Source organism: Cervus canadensis, chromosome 33 (assembly GCF_019320065.1).
Source record: "Cervus canadensis isolate Bull #8, Minnesota chromosome 33, ASM1932006v1, whole genome shotgun sequence".
NCBI lineage: Eukaryota > Metazoa > Chordata > Mammalia > Artiodactyla > Cervidae > Cervus > Cervus canadensis.
The window spans coordinates 24542225-24565011 of record NC_057418.1 but is presented as its reverse complement, the minus strand read 5'-3'; the positions used below and the strand labels follow the sequence as shown (position 1 = coordinate 24565011).

General features: G+C 39.5%; 1 protein-coding gene across 3 annotated transcripts in view; it reads left to right on the top strand.

Moving 5' to 3' along the window:
* The window catches only part of SYNE1 (spectrin repeat containing nuclear envelope protein 1), a 474926-nt gene that overhangs the window by 71064 nt on the left and 381075 nt on the right, over positions 1 to 22787 (top strand). For all 3 annotated transcript variants that reach the window (XM_043457157.1, XM_043457156.1, XM_043457158.1), the window contains exon 3: positions 15862 to 15923. In XM_043457157.1, coding sequence (XP_043313092.1) covers positions 15862 to 15923 — 62 coding nt within the window. The remainder of the gene's footprint in view (positions 1 to 15861; positions 15924 to 22787) is intronic.

Genomic DNA, 22787 nt, shown 5'->3' with positions numbered 1-22787 from the left:
TATAAGGATGACTCAAAATTTCACTTCCTTTCCATTGTATATAGATTCTCAAGGATGATAACCAAATATGCACCCAATTTTGCTTCTGGGCTCCCAACAACTGTTCCTAAGTGGTGACCCTCAAAAACATACTTAGATAGCTGAGCCATTTAACTTACTAGGAAACAAATGTAGATACAATGGCAAGTCTTATGCTAATACTTGGCTATATGAAATATACTAATTAATTGCTGTTGATATGTGCTTTGGTGATTTCCAAACTTATATAAAATGTACCAGGAGGTTTTATAGCTGATTGAAACTTGTGATCTGGTGCTGGGTTATATACAAAAACACCAAAATCTTAGACTTTATATACATGTATCAAAATATACATTTCCTGTATTTATATCTTTACATTGCTAATAAATAACTTTTATTTAGTTCTGATTGCTCTGAGTTTCCTTGAAATAGTTCAGTTGAAATAGTAAACTTATTTAAATTTACACTAATTTAAAATACTGGATGGTGGGGTGGAAAAAGTGAACAGAAACCTCTTCTACTTTCCCCAAGAATATAATTAAAATAACCATATCAGAAAATTGCAATAGCTTCTTTTTAAATTGGGAGAGTCTTTATTCTGCTTATTACCTCTTCCTGTGATTTCTCGTCGGGTTCCCTCCTTACCTCCCTTCCCATCTGTGAGTATATGGAAGTCAAGTCTTTCTCTTTTCTAGATGTTTTAGACTCATTTACCTTCAGGTGATTTGAGATGTGGCTGGTTTAAGGAAATCTAGAGTAATGAATCTGGGGGAAACTAGGAAATGTTAAGTCACACCTAAAAACATTCAAATTAAAATGTTTTCTTAGAATGTTGCTGGTGAAAGAAAGCCCATTTTCGGCTCAGATTCTTGCCCACGTGCCACTATTTGGCAGCTCCTGGTTGCTCAGACGGTAAAGCATCTGCCTATAATGCAGGAGACCCGGGCTTGATCCCTGGGTAGGGAAGATCCCCTGGAGAAGGAAATGGCAACCCACTCCAGTATTCATGCCTGGAAAATCCCATGGACCGAGGAGCCTGGGGGGCTACAGTCCATGGGGTCGCAAAGAGTGGGACATGACTGAGCGAGTTCACTTTCACTTTCAAACTTACAATGTGTTAGTTTCTGGAGTACAGAAGAGTGGTTAAGATATATATATATACACATATATATATATATATATATTCTTTTTCAGATTCTTTTCCCCTATAGTTTATTATAAAATATTGATTATATTTCCCTGTGCTATACAGTAGGTCCTTTTTGGTCATCTATATATAGCAGTCTGTATATTTTAATCCCAAACTACTAATTTATCCCCCCACCCCCACTTTTCCCCTTTGGTAACCATAGGTTTGCTTTCTATGTCTGTGAGTCTATTTCTATTTTGTATATAAATTCATTTGTATCACTTATTTTTTTAGATTCCACATATAAGTGATGCCATATGCCACTTGTCTTTATCTGGCTTACTTCACGGAGTGTGACGGGGAATCTTTAGGTTCATCCCTACTGCTCCAAATGGCATTATTTCATTCTTCTTTATGGCTGAATAATATTCCATTATATGTATGTACCACATCTTCTTTACCCACTCACCTAGCTCCTGGTCAGTACTGGGTTTAAGAGCTGTGAGAGAGACATTATCTGTGGAAGAAGGAATCAGACAGGATGGACAGTGATACGGAGCCAGACTCAGGGCGGGGCTAGTTGTTGGAGTTGTCTGGTCAGAGAAGTAGCAAAGGTACCTAGGCAGGCAGGCAGACTTAGAGGGGAGAAAGGCGGAACCAGCCTTGATTGGTTGGCTAGAGAAACTGTTTGGATCGTTGAGCAACCATTCAAACTATTAGAAAAACAGACATCTGAGATGGTTTGGAGACCTCCATTGTAACTGGCTGCCTCATGAGAGGTGCGGCCGTTTCCCTGTCTTTGCGTGGTTCTCATTATTGCCGCACTTCTAATTCAGTCCTTAGAAAGGTTCAACAGTGGGACTTGGAAACACTGTTCATTTAGAGACAAATGGAGAAAGCAGCCTCTCATAGCGGTAAAGGGTTTGACTCTGGTGTCAAACGGATATGAAAGCAAATGTTCCCTCCCTCTGTATTCGGCGTGTCTGCCACGGAACACAACTGCAGCGGATCGGGAGACTTAGTCGCTAACAGTGTAGCTGATATGTTAATAGCACAAGCTGTCAGGAGCAACCTGGGCACTGTTCTTCAGTTCTGGGGCCCTGATTCCCCCAGCTGCCCAGAGTGCTACCCACGGAAGGCTCATTCCACAGGCAGGATGTGTCCTAGTCCCAGGGATTTGCTCCATCTGAGTTGTGCCCCTGTGCAGGGCAGCTCATACCCAGCCAGCAGCTACAGGGTCACTGCCCTTGCCTCCATGTAGGGCATCCCTAAAGGACTACCTCAGCTCTGCATCTCAGGTCAGCATCCCTCTCTGCCCAATCCTGCTTCCCCCACACCTTAAAAGTGTTGTTTTTGAGAGCACATCCCCCAAAGCACCTTCTACTGACAAAAATCCTTCTAGAGTCTGTTTTCCCTGTTATCCTGACCCTGGTAAATGATCATATTGCAGCAGATACAAATATACAAATGGGGAAGGGAAATGATTTGTAGGATCAGGATCTTTTCCAGTGAGCTGGCTCTTCCCATCAAGTGGCCAAAGTATTGGAGTTTCAGCTTCAGCATTAGTCCTTCCAATGAACATTCAGGACTGATTTCCTTCAGGATTGACTGGTGTGATCTCCTTGCAGCCCAAGGGACTCTCAAGAGTCTTCTCCAGCACCACAGTTCGAAAGCATCAATTCTTCCACATTCAGCCTTCTTTGTGGTCCATCTCTCACATGCGTACATGATTACTATAAAAATCATAGCTTGCTAGAAAAATAAACTTGAACATGTGAGGTTGGGCTGACATCCAGAACCCGCTTGGGACACTCACCAGCTGCTGTCTCATGTAGATGCCCCTGATTCTGGCAGGGTGGTCATAGGTTCTGTGATGGGGAATCTTCCTTTATGGTGAAGGTCGCTGTTATCACCCTGGTCCGGAAGCAACAGACAGTCCCAGCACCATCTGGTGTTCTGTGTGTGACTGAACACTGAACGCATGTCTTCCCAGGGTCTCATGGAACGTTATGTGGGGGTTGAATTTCTAGCATCTGCTCCTCAAACTCTGTACTTTGATCCTTTTTTTCAATTTTACTGTTTTTAGCTCCTATTTTCAATCATTTCATCTCCTTTTCAAGTATAGAAATTTTCACGTTAAAATTGTAGCTCTGCACAGCTTCTTAAGAAGACGTGGAGTAGAAAGTAGAAGATAAATGCAGTTGTGTCAAATGTTTGTGTCTGTGCTTGGATTGAAAATGAAAGAAAAGGAAAATTTAGATGACAGGGTGAGAAGAGAAAATAAAATTAGTAGTGTTTAAAATAAAAGTCCCAAAGTATGTGATTGTAACCCTAAACCTGTTTAAAATGAAGAGTAATAATTTAATGGAAAACAAGTAAGCAGACTTTGAAGGCACTATATTGGGGAAAAGTCATATATATTTGGGAGAGCGATATGTTTTTTTAAAAGCCTAGACTAAATATTAGATGTAAAATATGTGAACACTTCGGTCAACTGCTATATCCCACTCACAATTAAACACTGTGGTTTTTTTTTTTTTGAAACAGTAGTACAATTTAATGTTGAAGTAAAGTGTTTGTCTGAAGATAATACTTCAGGACATTTTTCAATATTCGCTTTTCTTCGACTGTGCTGGTGTTGCTAAGCGCTCACAACAGGATGAGATTTCAAAGTTATGGCAAAGTTTTTGCAAAACCAGGAGACAGGCCCCCTTTTACAATGGGGAGTTCATCCAGGGCCAACTTGAAGGTCTTTTCACAGTTCCTGTGCTAATTGGAAATAAGGCTTCATCATGATCACTTGTCCTTACATTGTTTTATCACTTTCCCTTATATGTCACTTATCAGGAAACTTCTTAGATATCAAAGCAGAATTTTTCCATTAGTTGAAAACTGTAAGGAACGTCAGTTCCTTTAATTTTTTCCACATTCATGTTGCCTTTAATTTCCTTCACTGTCGTCTGTCTTTATCCACTCGCATCTTCCATGCCCCTGTTCTTACATGGACTTCCTTTTGAATCTTGTCCTCCTTACTGGACCATAAGGAACCGCAGCCACATCCATCCTCTCTGATTGCACCCATAGTTGGTCAGAGGTGGATGCTGGTACACAAGAGGGGCATACTGACATTTATTAAATACATGAACCAAACAATCAGTGAAGGCATTGCGATTAGGAGTCAGTCTTCCTAAACTCTGGCCATGCTTCTATAACTTTCTTGCCCACCTTCTAGTTTCTAGATTTCTGGCATATTTCTTAACCCCACCATGGTTCAATGCCTTATTTCCATCTGAACTAATGATACCTCTTCTGTCTGTGTGGCCAGGCTACTTGTGTGAATTTAAATGAGAAGTATACATGAAAACAAGAGTAAATTCAAGTTGTAAAAATAGAGGGTATTTTTATTAATTTGCCATGTGATTATCTTCTTTTGCAATGTTTACACCCACAAACAGAGGAAGAAAAATGGTAGAGAAAGGCACCAGATTTCTGCCAGAACTATTCACATTTATTGTCTTTGTTCAGAACTAGAAGATATAGAAGGAAGCCCCAGTATGAATGGCCATATGAACTCTGTTGCTTTCAATCTCTTATTATATCTATTGCTTATGTTCTCTTAAATATTATTACTCCTCTGTAGGATACATCTCTATCATTGTACAGTCCTTTGTGCAGAAGTCTAGGCTTTGTTGTTTTCAAATTCAGAATCTTTGGAGCTTAGAAATATAATATGATAGTCATGCTACTTGATGTGTATCATCCCCAATCAGGGACTGTGACTGCACTTTGTAATCAGAGACATTAATATTTATGCAAAGAAAAGTATGAATTTTAACATTAAGGAGGATAAAGAATTGGAAGGACTGATGCTGAAGCTGAAACTCCAGTACTTTGGCCACCTCATGCGAAGAGTTGACTCATTGGAAAAGACCCTGATGCTGGGAGGGATTAGGGGCAGGAGGAGAAGGGGATGACAGAGGATGAGATGGCTGGATGGCATCACCGACTCGATGGACATGAGTTTGAGTAAACTCCGGGAGTTGGTGATGGACAGGGAGGCCTGGCGTGCTGCGATTCATGAGGTCGCAAAGAGTCGGACACGACTGAGCGACTGAACTGAACTGAACTGAGGATAAGAAAGATTATAAACAGCCTTTCTTGATGGTTTTTTCTTCCCCACCAAATGATTTTTTACTAAAAATATCTGAAACGGAGGCCTCTTTAAGGGTTCAAAGCTGATGTATCTGTTACCTTCTCTCCATCACACCCCCATACATACCTAATTAAAATTCCTCATGGTAAGAATGCATTTCCTTTCCCCATTGCTTGTCCTTAGAGACTAACCCACTGCCTGGGCTACTGCCTGGCATACTGTCTGATCTAGGGGTCCTTAGAAAACAAATATATGAAAATTCTCTAAATATTTAAATGTTTTTCTAATTGCTGACTGACATATGCTATGCTTTTCCTTGCCTGACAGTGATAAAATTAAAATGTTATAATGAATGTTTCAGAGTATATTTTTAACTAACAAAAACCAACTGAAGCTGAAGAATTACCTTGTTTTGTGTTGTTGTCTACATCTCTGAAAAAAACTTTAAAAGGTTTAGAAAAGTTAAATAAATCAAACACAATATCAGGATTTATACACACCCACTCCCCATCACGCATGACCAGATTTTCCAGATTGAATGACAGTACCTCAGACATAGTAGGATATTGTATTCATATTGGAAAAATCATGTAATCCTTTTAGCAAATATGCTAGACTTACTGCATTCTGCCATTTCTTAAATATATCTCAGAGTTAATTTTTGTCTAAATAAATGTACAAACTGTGGGAATAACCCAATATGATCGTGACTTTTGGGTGTAGTTAATTGGACAATAATAATTCAATTGAAACCAATATAAAATTTTCAAATATTCATACCACTTCATACACATAAATGCAAAGGACACAGCTTAGGCCAGTGATTCTCAACTGGGGTGATTTTTCCCCAGTAGACTTTCGACAATGTGAAGATGTTTTTTTATTGTCACAACTTGTTGGGTGGGGGGAGAGAGGCGTGCTCTTGGCGACTAATGAGTAGAGCCAAAGGGCGCTGCTAACCATCCTCTAATTCACGGGACAGCCTCTCAGAACAAGTAATTATCCTGCCCCAACTGTCAATAGGGTAGAGGCTGAGGACTTTCTCATTTGGGAATCAAGATAATTATATTTTTATCATCCCTCGTGCCTTAGATTTAAACTGAGATGATACTAAATTTTGCAAATGTAACTTTAATAAAACTGGGCTCTTTTAATCTAGTCATTGCTTTTACATATATATGATATACAGCCCCACTTCCAGAAATCTTCAGAGCAGTTTATCTTTACCAACCTGTGCTCGAAAAAAATTGAAGCAGTGATTAGGGCACTCAGTATAAGCAAAAATCCTTAAAAATTCCCTGTACTCATCTTTTCCCTCAATCTCATTCTTTCATTAGCTCTCTTCTCCTCTCCTTCTCTGTCCCCTTTTGTCTATGCTGGAAGTGTGCAGAGTAACTTTGGATGCCCTTGTTCCTTGCCTTTTCTCTCCATGGCTCATCTGATCAGAAAACCAAAGACCCAGCAGATGGAGCCAATCAAGCAAGCCTAGACTCTTTTTATTGCAGAGGACAAAAGGGTCTTCTGGAAGGGGGTGTGTGTGTGTGTGTGTATCTGTCACACAGGTAAATGCTTTTGCTGTGTTACAAACTACTCCAAAACTTTGTGGCTTGAACAGTCATAATTCATCATTTCTCATGATCTGTGGGTTGGCTGGTTAGTTTATAGTTTAAAAATGAATGGTTTTCTGAGGAGCGCATACATGAGACAGTGTGCCAGGCAGTGGGTTACTTTCTAGGGATACAATGATGGGGGAAGCGCTTTCTTCCCAGGGTGGATTTGTAAGCAGGTCTGTGTGGGGGTGTGGGAAGGGGCAGTTAACAGATGCATCAGCTCTGAAGCCTTAGATGGGTCTCAGTTTGCTGGTTTCACTGGGCCTGTGTTCATCTATAGGGTTGACCAAACTAGAAGGTCAAAGATGGCTTCTCCCCATGTCTGGCAGTTGGTTCTGGCTATTGGATAGGGCATTTCAGTTCTTCTCCACCTGGGCTCTCATCCTCCCGTGTAGACCACTTGCTTTGCTTGGTGACTTTAGGACAGAGATACAAGACAGCTAAAATAGAAACCGTAAGACTTCTTAAGCCCTAGAATCAGATGATATAAAGTCATTTATGCTGCATTATTGATCAAAGTCAATACAATGCAAGATCGGATTCAAGGAGAGAGGAAATCAATTCTACCCTTGAAGGGAGGAAAGACAAAGTCACATTGCAAGAGAGGATGTATTTTGGAATTGGAGGCGTTTGTATCCATAATTTAAAATCTGTGCTCTGGTCACTATGATTTATATTCTTTGTACATCAGAATGCACTCATCATCTCTCAGGAAATAAAAAATATCATCCAATTATGTCAGCAAGCTCCCACTCCAGTGTTGTGTGATCTCCATCAGGTCCAGACACAGGTGAGGCTCCTCAGGTGCAATTCCTCTCAATCCCTAGACCTGGAAACTAAAAAGAGAGGTTACTGCTTCCCATTCATCCAACATGCAGTCTTGAGACAGGGAGTGACCATGGCAACAGATGCTTCTGTTCAGAAAAGGGAAGAATGGAAAGGAGATGGCAATCATGCTCTGAAGTTATCCCGAAATCCAGCCAGGCACAGGTGGCCCATCCCTTTCGTTCAAGAACAAGGGTCATTCCCTGTCTTTTTGATAAGAAGTGGCTCATGTTTGTGGCTGACAGTCTTCTTAGCTTCTTCTTAGCCATATAAATTTGTGGCTCTAAAATGTTCTCTTCATTTTGAATTATCTGGTCCCTTTAGTTCCAACGGGTGGCAATTTTGCTTAACAGATTTGTTGGTTTTCCCTAAATCTGCTTGGAGTTTATCCTGTGCCCTCCAAACCCAAAGTCTGAATTAAACTTTGCCTCACAGGTGAGGCTGCAGTTGGCAGTGCCCTTAAGTTTCTCAGAAGCTGGTTTGTCTGGTTGGGATCGTCAACCAAGCACTGCCTTAAATCTTTCTGAGTTCTTCACAATGGTCTTACAGTCACATTCTTGATTTACTGTTATCCTGAAGCTATTTTTTGCTTTGCAAATCTTTTTCCATGAGAGACTGACAAGGACAGAACAATAATTTTTTCCACTGCACCATATCAAAGGCTTTCTATGTTTCCTCTAAATTCTGTTTGCAACCTTAATAGTTTCTTCTTTGGTTCATCTCCCTTTCTTCTAGGACCTTATCAGTTCAGTTCAGTCACTCAGTCATGTCTAACTCTTCACAACCCCAGGACCTTATAATGAGCAGTTTAAAAAAGCCAGTTGACAGCTTTCTACAGGAAAATCCCCCTAGCCAGTTGCAAAAGTTCAAGTTACTTCCAATGACAGAATGTATAATACAGAAAATATGTGTAATTCTCCTTCCTGTCCCGGTTGGCAGTTTCCTCACTGTTCTTTCAGCCTCTTTGTGACCTTCAGCCTCCTTCCCCACCTCATCCCACGGCCAAGGCCACATGTTTCAGATTTCTATTAAAGCAGCAGTGACCCCCAGTAGCAATATCTGTTTCAATTAGCCTTTGCTAAACCACCGTCAGGACTTAGAGAGTTAATGCAATAATACATATGGTTTCCGCTGGTCCCGTGGGTGGGCTAGGCGTTTCCTCCGTTGACTGTGCCTGGGAACATTCGCTTGGCTCCGTTCAGCAGGAGGATCTGCAGGGCTGGCAAGTCCCCTTGCTCACGTGTCTGGCAGTTGGTTCTGGCTGTCACCCTGGGTGCCTTAGGTCTCCTCCAATGACTTTGTTCCTCTAGGACGCTGTCCCAGCTTCCTGGTGTGGTGGCCTCAGGACAGAGTTCATAGAGAGCCACGTTGGATCCTCAAGACCTTTTAAAGCCCCGCCTCTGAAGTTGGATAAAATCACTTCAGCCATGTTATTGATCAAAACAAGTCCCAAGGCCCAGCCCAGGCTCTCTTGTTGTTGTTCAGTTGCTGAGTAGTGTCTGACTCTTTTGTGACCCCATGGACTGTAGCCCACCAGGCTTCTCTGTCCATGGGATTTCCCAGGCAAGAATACTGGAGTTGGGTTGCCATTTCCTTCTCCAGGGGATCTTCCTGACCCAGGGATCGGTCCCACATCTCCTCATTGACAGGCGGGTTCTTTACCACTAAGCCACCAGGGAAGCCCAGCCCAGACTCGCTCGGGGTGGGGGTAGCTGTCTCTCTATCCTGATAGGAGGAATAGCAAAACCACGTAGCAAAGGGTGTGCTGACCGGAATGGCAGGAATTTATGGACGTATTTTGTAATCAGCTAGAGCCTGATCCTGTAATTTTTTTCATGTATAAGTAAGTGAAAGTGAAGTGAAAGTCACTCAGTCATGTCCAACTCTTTGCGACCCCATGGACTATATAATCCATGAAATTCTCCAAGTCAGAATACTGGACTGTATAGCTGTTCCCTTCTCCAGTGGATCTTCCTGGCCCAGGAATCGAACCAGGGTCTTCTGTACTGCAGGTGGGTTCTTTACCAGCTGAGCTACCAGGGAAGCCCCTTTTCATGTAGACGTTTAATTTAAAATCTAAACATTGGGTAATTATAAACTGTTTCATTCCATTGAAATATTCAATATACCTTAGACCCTACCCATATATTATATAACAAAACTAGTGATGATTTTAGTAACTATAAATCAACAATTTGGATCATGTAATTTTGATCCCAAAACAACTAAAATTTTAATTTAGATCATTGAATTGAGGCTTTTATTAAATGAATAATGGTTATGTTGTCATCATATCTTTTTGTTTTTTCCTTTGTAGCCACATTTGATTGTGTTGAGAAATCCAACCTGCTTATTTCTACTTATAAATTGCTTTCCAACTTTTTTGAGGTGAATACATCTGCATCAGAAATGATGAAAAAACTTTATTAGTTGCAATTAGGAACAATATTATTTTAAATATTTGGTTTGTTTTAAATTAACATATTAAAAAATTAAAAAAAAAATAAGTTAACATATTTACTCTTAGGAGACTTAGACACCATTGTCATTAAAGCCTCCAAAGAGTATAATTAGAGTCTGCAACAACTAAAAAAGTTAATCATAACTTATTACAAACTGTGAATGTTTTAATATGTGATACCCTAATGTTTTTGTCAAAGATGGCAGTGTCAGACTTAACAACTGTATCTATTTAAACAGTCTTTCTTCTTGGTATTTCTGTATTAAAGATAACATTGATTAAGGATGGATATACCTAGAAATCCAGTATTTTGATTTTTATGATTGTTCATAACTGATAAAAATGTGCATGTTTATGTGCATACCCATGAATGCAATGCTGTATATCTCATAAATAAATTCTTATGGACAAATTTGTTAAATATACTGAAATATGCTAATTTCAATTACTGTTAGCATTTTAAAAGATACCATCTGTTAAGAGGATATTGGCATTTATGTTAATTTTTTTTAAATTTAGTAATGCTAGTTAACAGCTGCTGATGGTTGGGTTCTGTGTCACAATTTTATATAACATATGTATATAGAATAAATTTATTAACATGGCAAAATGAAAATACAGTTAACATACTTCTAGGCAGCAAATTTTTCGTGATTGATTGCAAAGTCTCTCAATAGCCCAGGTTGCCTTTTCCTGTGGTCTCTGGGCTTCCAGGTGCGTGTGTGAGTCACTTAGGACAAACCACGGTTGTGAGAAATCAGCCAGTCTTTTTACCATGACTCATCAGGAAAAAAGCTATTGACTATAGTCAGGTGACAGTTTCTGAATCGTCAGATGTAATCACCTTTGCTGCATTGGGCCCCAGGTCTGCACGTGTCACGATCTTGCCCTGAAACAGCAGGGTACTGAGGAAATATATAGATGGGGCCAAGAAATACAGAAATTGAATATTAGAGCTAGCTCTCTTTATTTTTCCCTCATTTTTTAGAGAGGGATATTGCCGTGGGATTTGAGGATTATCACACATGACAACATTACCCAGGGCTGTGTGCAGCCAGCAGCTTTCCTAGGTAGACATCTAACTCCTGAGGTCTGTAGGACCAATTCTTACCGAAACAGAGGCAATGATGGAAGCTGCAGGGTTGAAGGACCTAGAAAATTTTCATAAGTAGGTTTGTGTTTTTTTTTTTTTTATTCTCACAGTGTGGCCTTTAGAAAGGAATCAAGTTCAAGCTCTAGGAGAGGGGATTTTGAGCTGCATCTGCCCAGTAACACTCACCTGGATCAAAACTTGGTCTTGAATCAGAGCCCGTTGCATGTTCCTGTCGGGGGGCACCCACCTCCTAATCTGGCTTCTCGTCTCGTCTCTCCTCTGTGCTGATGCTGCTATTCCATCCAGATATTTCAGGATGCATTTGCAGTGGGCATGAATTCTCATCATCTTCCCTCTCAAACCTGCTACTTTTTTCTTCCCTCCTTCCTCCCTTCCCTCCCTCCCTTCTTTTTTCTCCTTATTTCAGAAACTTGTGGCATCTGAAACTTGGCACTGCCACTGAGTGACCTTGGTGAAAATGCTTAACCTCTGTGAACTTTGGTTTCCTTTCTCTTTTGGTTTTTGGTCATGCCAGCGGCTTGCAGACCTCTGCTCCCTGTCGTGGAAGTGTGGATTTTTAACCACTGGACCACCAGGGAATTCCCCCAGTTTTCTTATTTGTAAAATGGACTTAAAGTAGTTCCTGCTTGTAAATTTGTTATAAGAATTCAATGAGTTAATAAATATTTATTACACAAGACATAATAATTAATCAATTTAAATGTAATGTGATCTATAAATAGATAGGGAAACAATTGCCTGATACATAAGGAGACTTGACCATTATTATTATTTGGGTTTGTTTCTGGTAGGTGCTTAAAAGTTAAAAGTGCATGTTTAATGTGATTACAAATAGTGGTTTCTTTAAATTTTATGAATATATCCAGATTTTCTCTCAATTTAAAGACTTTGCTATGTCTTTTCTTCATGCATTCAGTAGGATTTATATGTCACATTTGTGGGCACTGGGAACAAAGTTACTGTCCTCAGGCGTTTATATTCTACCAGGCAGTCTAGGATTCTGACCTGAAGCCCAGGAGAGGTTAGCTCCAGAGATGAAATCTACCTCTCTAGAGCTTGTATTTAGACTTCAGCCAGAAGGTTGTTTTGTTTGTTTGTTTTTTAGTTTAGAAAGTTGAAATTACATTTCTTTGAGCATCACCTTTCAAAGGTGAGGAATTGAAGTGATATCTTTTTCGTCTGTGATCCTTATAATGATCAGTTTATATAGCAAACAGCTGACACTCAATAGATGTTGGTGTAGAGAGTAGAATTCACCTTTTTCTTGAAAGTGGTTATGCCATTTCAATCATTTAAAAACTACTTTATCTATTTTATTTAGCATTTTGCGCTGCGTCAGGTCTTAGCTGCAGCATCCTTCATTGCAGCCCAAGGCCTCCCGAGCATGTGGACTCTGTGATTGAGGTGCGTGGGTTCAGTTGCCACTGGCAACGGGAGATCCTAGTTCCCCAAGCAGGAAATGAACCCATGCCCCCTATATTGCAAGGCAGATTCCCAACCAGTGGGAACCAGGCAGACTTCCACCAGGGCAGTCCCCTGGCCTTCATCTCTTTATATCTCTTAAATAAAGCCTTCTTGAAGTAGACCTGTTTTTCTTTGTATATTGGGCTTCCCTGGTGGCTCAGAGGGTAAAGCATCTGCCTGCAGTGTGGGATTTGCGGGTTTGATCCTTGGTCAGGAAGATCCCCTCGAGAAGGAAATGGCAACCCACTCCAGTATTCTTACCTGGAGAATCCCATGGATGGAGGAGCCTGGTAGCAGTTTAAAACAATGTTCATTTATTGTCTCCAGATTCTTGTGGGTCAGGAGTCCATGCAGAGAGCCGTGCCCTCTGCTCATGGTCTCATGAGTCCACAGTCAGGGTGCTAGCTGGGCTGCACTCTCTTCTGGAGCCTGAATGAGGAAGAATCCACTTTCAAACTCATCCAGAATTCATTTCCTTGTGTGTGATGGAGCTTCTTCCAGGCTCTTGGCTGGAGGCTGCCCCCTTACCCACTACTTCCTGACGCAGCCTGCAGTCCTCTGCTCCAGGACCCTCTCCAGAGATTGGTCACATCTTGGCTATTTGGCTGTTTAAGCCAAAAGGAGAATCTCTCACTCCAGTCCCCTCAGAAGGAGTCTTACATGAAGTAACACGTTCATGGGTGTGGCATGTCATCGCCTTTGCTGTCTTCTGTTGAGTAGAAGCAATTCACAGGTTCTGGCTGCAGCTGTCCACACAAAGGTTGTGGACTCTTGGACGTGGAAGGTTTTGGAGGTTACCCTATAGTATGTTCACCACACTCCCCAGGGGGATGAAGTCCCCGTAATGCTTCTATCTTGTTGCATTACTGTACCCTCCACTACATACTTCCCCTTTCTTATTTCTCTCCATCTCTAAATATTCACCTTTATTATAATTTTTTTTTTCTATTTTGACTTGCCTACCTTTTTCTTCCAGTTTTATGGAGATATAATTGACATGAAGCGCCATACGAGTTTAAGATGTAGAGCATAATGAGTTGACTTACATACACCATGAAATGATTATACAGTAAGTTTAGTGAATATCCCTCATGTCATATAGATACAAAGTTAAAGAAATAGGGAAAAAAAAGGTTTTCCTTGCAATGAGAACTCTTAGGATTTGTGGTCTTTAAACCACGTTCAAATATAACATCTAGCAGTGTTAATTGTATTGATCATGTTGTATATTACTGTAGTGCATTGTTCTTTGCATTGCAGCAACAATAAAGTACTTAATTTATCTTTTAATTGGAAGTCGCACCTTTTGACCACCTTCATCCAATTCCCCTCCCCCCATTTCTGCTAACCACAAATCTGATTTGTTTTTCTATGACTTTGTTTGTTTTTGAAGCTATAATTGAAATGTATAAATACTATGCTAGTTTCTGTTACACAACACAGTGATTCACTATTTCCATACGTTTCAAAGTGATCACCATGATAAGTCTAGTTACCAACTGTCACCATACAAAGATATTACATAGTAATTAACTGTATTCCTCACCCTGTACATTTCATGCCTGTGACTCATTTATTTTGCAACTGAAAGTTTGTACCTCTTAATCTCACTCTCCTATTTCTTTCCTCCCCTCAGTGCCTCTAAGCAACCACCTGTTTGTTCTCTGTATCTATGATTTTTTTTATTTTTAGATTTCACATATAAATAAATGATACAGTATTTATCTTTTTCTTTCTCACTTATTTCATTTAGCATAATACCCTCTAGATCCATCCATGTTGTTGCAAATGGCAAGATTTCATTCTTTTTAATGACTGGCTAATATTCCACTTTATAAATATGGATTTACACCACATCATGTTCTTTGTTTTTTATCCATTTGTCTGTTGATGGGCACTTAGCTTGTTTCCATATCTTGGGTATTGTAAATGATGCCACAGTAAATATAGGGGTGCATATATATATTTTCTAAATAGTGTTTTCATTTTCTAAATATCCAGGAGCAGAATTGCCAGATTGTTTGGTAGTTCTGTTTTTAAATTCTTTGAGGAATCTCTATACTGTTTTCCATAGTGGCTGCACTAATTTATATTCCTTCCAATAGTGAATAGGGTTTTGTTTTCTCTTCATCCTTGTTATTTTCTCCAACACTTGTTATTTCTTGCTTTTTTGTAATAATAGGTGTGAGATAATATCTCGTTGTGGTTTGATTTGCATTTCCCTGATAATTAGTGATGTTGAGCATCTTGTCACATACCTGTTGGCCATGCGTATGTCTTCTTTGGAAAAATATCTATTCAGATCCTCTGCCCACTTTTCAGCTGGATTTTTTTTTTTTTTTTGATGTTGCGTGATATGAGTTCTTTGTATATTTTGGATATTAACATCTTATGAGATACATCATTTGCAAATATCTTCTCCCATTCTGTAGGCAGCCTTTTTGTTTTGTTGATAGTTTCCTTCACTGTGCAAAAACTCTTCAGTTTGATACAGTCCCATTTGTTTGCTTTTGCTTTTGTTTCCCTTGCCTGAGGATGAATATTAAAAATTTGTTACTAAGACCAGTGCCAAAGAGCATACTGCCTATGTTGTCTTCTGGGTATTTACCTTTCGAGTCATTGTGGTAGAGACCATGCCCTGTTTATCTGTCTGCATCCCATAGAAATTAGTTGGTCTCTGTGAACTTTAAAAAAAAAAAAAAACAGCTTATTGAGTTTAATTATTCAATGAGTTTTCAGTAAGTGAATGAAAATAAACATATGGCCAAAATATTGCAAATTTTGAAGCATTTGCTGATGATTTTTTAAAAAAATAGTCAAGTTGCTTAATATATTTGGAGCTTTATTGATTTTTCCTTCAAGATAATAATTGACAAGATGACTTACAAGATAAAATAATCTATATATATATATATTATTATAGATAATTAGGGCTTCCCTGGTAGTTCAGCTGGTAAAGAATCTGCCTTATATATAGCATATATATTATATATAATAATCATTTCTAGAATTGTGTGACTATGAATTTTTTCATGATACAACTTCCTGACTTGTTATCTAACCAGATAATTCTTTTTCTTCTAGATGAGCAAGAGATAGTACAAAAACGTACTTTCACAAAATGGATCAACTCACATCTGGCCAAGGTAAAGAAAACTTCCCAGAGTTCTATGTTTATTTAGTTTGAGCCAATAAATCATTAAATTCACAGTATAAAATAACACTACCACGGTCATTGTCACTATAACTAGTCAGTGTTGGCAGTCCTGTGAATTTAATTGTCACCTAAGTGTGGCATTTGCTAACCTTGCCTTTAGATAATCAACATATAACCAGAGTAAAGAGTGGTTACTTCATGTCAATTCCATGAATCCTGATGGAATATTTCACCCACTTCTTTCTTCTGTATTAACCTGTGTGCCATACCAGAAGGAGAATTCATGTTAGATTTTTGTTTGTATTTGTTTCTATTTGGAACAGAAAGAAACAATGAATGGTCTACCCTGAGCAAAGAATTTTATCTGAAGAGATTGTGATGGTGTCTAGACTCCCCTCTCAAGTGCTTTTATAGAAAAGTAACTATGGGGTCAGGACACTACAAAGACTAATCATTCTGAGATTATGCATACTGATGCTGGGTGGTGTCAGGTGACTATGTATTCATTCATTGTAATTATTTTGAACATAAATATTAATGTAAAACAAATTTCCAGGTAGATACATTGCAATAAAATTAATCTCATAATGCTGATGAACAAATGTGTAAACCAAAAAACATTGCATTTGTAAAAACAATGTCGATGATACAATGATTTTCTATATTCAGTTAGAGGATCTTTGCTGAAGTGCTGCCTGTAGTGTTCAAGGTATAATCCTATTAATATGAGCAATTTTTGACTGGGGACTTCCCCCAAAGCTTCTTTCATCGTTCAGAAGCAAACAAAGCACAACAACCAATTTCACTGGTATGGTACGCATTTACTGCTTACTGTGTGTTCATGCTAGACTTTGGAGACAGGAAGGGAGATAGTAAGACACTTTCCCAGGCCTTGGGAAGCTCACAGTCCAGCAAAAACTGGAGCCTAGCATAGCATGTCTAGATACAGGATTCAATAGGATCTTTTCTGGGATCTCTCTCCAGAAACCTCTTGGTAAGATGGGAATTCTCTGGCCCAGTGGCTGCACCCAGAACCTCTCTCTGACAAGGCACTGAAGGACTTTGGGGCCCATTTTCTCAGGCTTAGGAGGGTGCCATCTCTCCATGGCCACTACTTACACTAGAGACTGGTCATCTTCCGCGAAATTCTTGCTTTTCCAAAATAAAAATAGAGTTATTGTTTCTTCATATTGTGAAGTGGTTACGTGTACTAGCACGTACATCCTCTTAGAAAAATGTAATGAAAGTAAGTGAAAATGTTAGTCGTTCAGTCATGTCTGACTCTTTGTGACCCCATGGACTGTAGCCTGTCAGGCTCTTCTATCCATGGAATTCTCCAGGCAAGGATACTGGAATGGGTAGCTGTTCCCTTCTCCAGGGGATCTTCCAAACCCAGGGATCGAACCTGAGTCTCTGGCACTGCCGATGAACTCTTTACCATCTGAGCAACCAGGGAAACCCAGTGAAAGTAAAAATCACCTTAAATCCCACAATCCTGATGCAACCATTGCTGAAGTATTGATCACTGTTTCCCTTCACATGCACATGCACAATTCCATGTAAATACTTCTAGAGGATACTGTTCTGTATGTCTGACTTCACTCAGCACATCCTCCCATGTCAATAGATACAAAGTCAGAAACATTTTAATGTTTAATTAAATATTTAATTAAAATATTAATTTAATTAATATTTATTTTATTATAAAATTAATAATATTTAATTTTGTTTTATTATTAATTTAATAAAATTAATATTTAATTTTGTTTTATTAACTTAATAAAAATTAATAATATTTATTTTAATATAAATATTAATATTTACTTAATTTAATCCAATATTTTTATTATAAATATAATAAAATTATTTATAATTACAAATTACTATAATAGTTGCCTATTAATGATCACTTAGGTTGTTTCCAATTGGTTAATGTTATATAAAATACCACAGTGAAATTCCTTGGTCATATATATATCTGTACACTTGTGTGATTTTTTTCTTCTTAGAATAAATTTCTAGAAGTAGGTGGATAGTCCACAAGCATACACATTTGCGGGCTTCCCCGGTAGCTCAGCTGGTGAAGAATCTGCCTGCCATACAGGAGACCCTGGTTCGATTCCTGGGTTGGGAAGATCCTCTGGAGAAGGGATGGGCTATCCACTCCAGTATTCATGGGCATCCTTCGTGGCTCATATGATAAATAATCTGCCTGTAATGTGGCAGAACTGGATTCTATACCTGAGTTGGGAAGATCCTCTGGAGGAGGGCATGGCAACCCACTCCAATATTCTTCTTACCTGGAGAATCTCCATGGACAGAGGAGCCTGGAGGGCCACAGTCCATGGTGTTGCAAAGAATCTGACATGACTGAGTACAGCACAGCTCATGCACATTTATAATTTTAATAAGTAACCAAGAACTTATGAGAACATCCTCACACTATTAATAATCTTTAAGATTAGCAGTATTTTTAAATCTGAGTGGTGAAAAAGTTTATAATTATTTTTATTTTTTTTTAATGGAGTTGAATATCTTTGTGGGAGATTTTACAGCAGAATTCCTGGGATACACTTGTTTACATACCGAATTCTTAAAAAGAAGTTAGAATCAGAATGTGTGCCATGGCACACAGGATACAAAGGGCCTTTGTGGAGAGATTGTAGGCCAGGAGCTCATTTTCTACTTTACTTTTATCATCATTTTTTCATTGTTTCAAATTGCTTTGCATATTTTTGTGCTAAATGGGTATCGGAATACTGGTATGTATCCTTTTCTGTTCTTTTTCTTAGTCCTGCTAGGAGACCTCGCTCCTGCTATTTCCTGTCTAAATGTCTAAGTCCTACCTTTACTGTTTAGTGCAAACCTGTCTCATTCATGAAGTCATTTCTGACCACATGTGAAACAGTGAGTCAGGCCCCAGCAAACGCTCCAGAATATAAGTAGTTTCCCTGGCAACCACCCCCCAGCGCCATCCCCGTGTCTTCTCTGCTATTCCTGCCTCTGGTTTGGTAGACTCTGAAATCTCAGCATTCCTCCAGAGCCTGCAGCAGGTGAAGAAGCTCAGCGCGTCTTAAGTGATTTCATACTATTTCATATCTCACCTTCCCAACAACGCTGTGAAATCTAATTATGCTAATTATTGGAATTCACAGTGGAATATTACTTAGCCATAAAAAGAAGCACACTTAGGTCATTGGTAGAGGGGTGGATGGGCCTAGAGTATGCAGGTCATACAGAGTAAGTCAGAAAGAGAAAAACAAATATATGTTAATACATGTATGTGGAATCTAGAAAAATGGTACAGATGAGCCCATTTGCAGGGCAGGAATAGACATGCGGACATAGAAAACAGACGTGTGGACACAGGGACGGGGGAGGGTGTGGGGGGAAGTGGGAGGTTGGGATTGACCTATATACACTGTCACATGTAAATAAATAGCTGTGGGAAGCTGCTATATAGCACTGGGAGCTCAACTCGGTGCTCCGTGGTGACCTAGACGGATGGCGTGAGGGTGAGGTGGGAGGGAGGTTTAAGAAGAAGGCGATATATGTATCCATGTAGCTGGTACACTGTTGTACAGCCCAAGCTAACACAACATTGTAAAGCAACTTACTCACATTAAAGAAAGAAACCGTAATAGCTCTGAGCACAATACCAAGCATCATTTGCTTAATAAAACGGCCGCAGCAAAGAGTCTTCATGTTTCCTTACTTTATGAGACTAGTAAAGACATCAATCACATGAGGGATTAATCATGTGATTAATTAATCACTGGCACCATGATTAATTTCTGGCACCATGCTAGGTGCTTAACCCAGGTTATTTTGTAGCGAACTTCATCATAAACCTGGTCGCTGGTGCTGCTGGGGTTTTAATGCAGGTGTAAGCCTGAAGTCCACTTGGTTTCCCTACCTTACACCGTTTTATGTTGATGGTATCATTTTGAAAGACCCAGAACAATTACTACGTCCACAGCTGCTCCATTAGAACCTCACTGCCATAGAGATTTTGTTGTTGTTGTTTTCTCCTCTGTACTTGTTATTTTTTGTTTTCCTGTCTCTTGACAACTGAAACAGTGATGCCGATACTTGTTATCCAGAACTTATCTATACTGACATCATGGTATCTTGCCAAAACCACAACTTCTTTGGAAAATATTTTCCTTTTTCTGATTCACTCATAGTTGGAAAACATTTTGAAAATCAGATCTGACCCCATGACCCTGCTTTGACACTTGAGAGTTTTAGGAGAGCTACAGAGTGGATGTTTGGGTCTGTGACTGTCTTGAGAGCTGATCCCATGATTCCTTGTTCACCCCTCTCTCTCGTCCCCACCCTCTGCTCACCTTTATTCCTATCTGAGTTTCCTCCCATCTGAGTTTCCTATTCCAGCCTTGTTTCTGGCTCATTCTCCCTCCCACCCTGCTTCCACTCCTGTGTCACCGCCTTCTCTCCCACCCTATCTCACCTTCCATCGCACCTCCACCCAACTCCCTTCCATCTGTATCTCAATCCCCTGTCCCTGCTTCATCCCTATTTCTATCTCTATTTCTCTCTGTATCCCTTCTCTGTTAAAAACAAAACAAAACAAAACAAAAACCACATGCAACCTGTACATCCTAGGCTTCACAGCATGGCTGAAATCACATTTACGTATCCACCCAAATTTAAATGGAAGCACACACTTCCCTCCCCAATGCAATGCGCTCACTTGCTTCTGAGACTAATGCCTTTCTTGCAACAGAAGCAGGATCAGGTTCATATCTTTGGTCTGGCCTCTGGACATTGTAGGGCTTCCCTGGTAGCTCAGCCGGTAAAGAATCCGCCTGCAATGCGGGAGACCTGGGTTCGATCCCTGGGTTGGGAAGATCCCCTGGAGAAGGGAAAGGCTACCAACTCCACTATTCTGGCCTGGAGAACTCGGACTATACAGTCCATGGGGTCCCAAAGAGTTGGACACGACTGAGCGGCTTGCACTTTCGCTTTCTGGACATTGTGTCACCTTTCCTGCTGTCTGTGAGAAGGCTTGCTCCCAGAGCCAGAGTGTGTCCGTCACTCCAGGTGTGGACAACATGCACCTGTACAGACACACAGACACACACACATTTTAGTTACCTGGGTTCCGCAGAAGCGTGTATCATGCCTAGATAAGTCTCTTGTGAAAGCAATTTCTTAAATTTTTGGTCCTCAGCTCCTACTTACCTTCCCGACCCCCCGCCTCGGGCCTTATTTTATCTTTTAAAATTGGGGTATAATTGCTTTACAGTGTTGTGCTAATTTCTGCTATACAACGAAGTGAATCAACCATACGTTTACATAGACCCTCCTCCCTTTGGATCTCCTCCTCCATTCCTCACACCCCATCCATCTGGGTCACAGAGCACTGAACCGATCTCCCTTTGCTATACGGCAGTTTCCCATAGCTACCTTTTAATGACACACAGATATCTTCCCTAGCCTCTGGTTTTCAGTCATAGAGCAGGCCCCAAACCATACTTAAAATAAAAATGTTTCTCGTTAGAGAAGGAACCACAGAGAGGCAATTTGATCTGCCTCAGGGTCTTAACCTCTAGAGATTCAGGAGCCAACTTTTCTTCTTCCTTCTTGCTTATGAAATACCAAAGGCCAGTGGTTTGTCCTGCTCCAAGGATGGAGCCCTCATTGCTGTCAACCTTGAAACGACCTGGTGTTTTGTGATTTGTTGGGTCAGATTGAGTCCGGTTTGGTGTACTGTTTGTGTTCATTTACTTTGTCCAGTAAATATGCATCCAGCTTAGACCGGGTATTAGTCAGCTGTGGCCATAGACTATGTGGCTTAAACCAGGCAAATTTATTTCTTGAAATTCTGGAGACTGGGAAGTTCAAGATCAGTGTGTCGACTGATTCAGTTCCCAGTTCTCTAAAAATGAGAAAGGAGAAAGGTACTAAATTGGCAGGAAAAAGAGAAGTTTTATTTTGCAGGATCTCTATTGCCTGAGAGATTTTATATAAGTCATGAGGATTTTTATGGATTTAAACTAGGATGATAAACCTCTCACCCTAAATTCTGTGATAATGTCTTACTACTATACTGCCTTATTTATTTATTTATTTATTTTTACTTTAAAATGAATTTTATTTTTTATTCTTTTTCAATATTTTTTTCCCAATTATTTTTGTTAGTTGGAGGCTAATTACTTTACAATATTGTAGTGGTTAAATTCATGGCTGATTCATGTCAATGTATGGCAAAAACCACTATAGTACCTTCTTTAAAAGGCAAAGTTTTATAGTTTGTTTAAGCAAACTAAACAAAAATAAATACAGCTTCTATTTTAAAGAACAATTTACAAGACTTCTTATTTAGAAAGAAAGCTTTGTATATCAATTATATTTCAATAAATTGGAAGAAAACGATTGTATCTGTTTTCTCAAAAGCTTTTTTGGAAATTGACCTTTTCCAAAAACAGATGGTGATGGGTTTAAGAGCTGCAATGTTGAATTGAGAAGCAGGAAAATTTCCTCTTCTGTCCTATGGTCATTTAGTCTTGGCTGTACTGAGAGATGTTTAAAAGATGCTTCACGGACATGAATTTGGGGAGGCTTTTTATTTCAGTTTTGTTCTAGGCTGCTTTTCTCAGTTGCAAATAAGTAAAGTAATTACTGCTAATTAAATAAAAGAATAAACTCTTTCATGCATGACATTTTATTCAAGTGTAACAATTCTTTATAAATATTTTGACAAGAGTATGAAGTGATAGGGTGAAAATGAGAGAGCAGTCTGTTTTCAAAAAACATGCTTTTCTCAAAACAAGTTTTATTAAAAGTAGGAAAAAAACCTGAGAATTTTCTGTAGATTGTTCAAACTTGT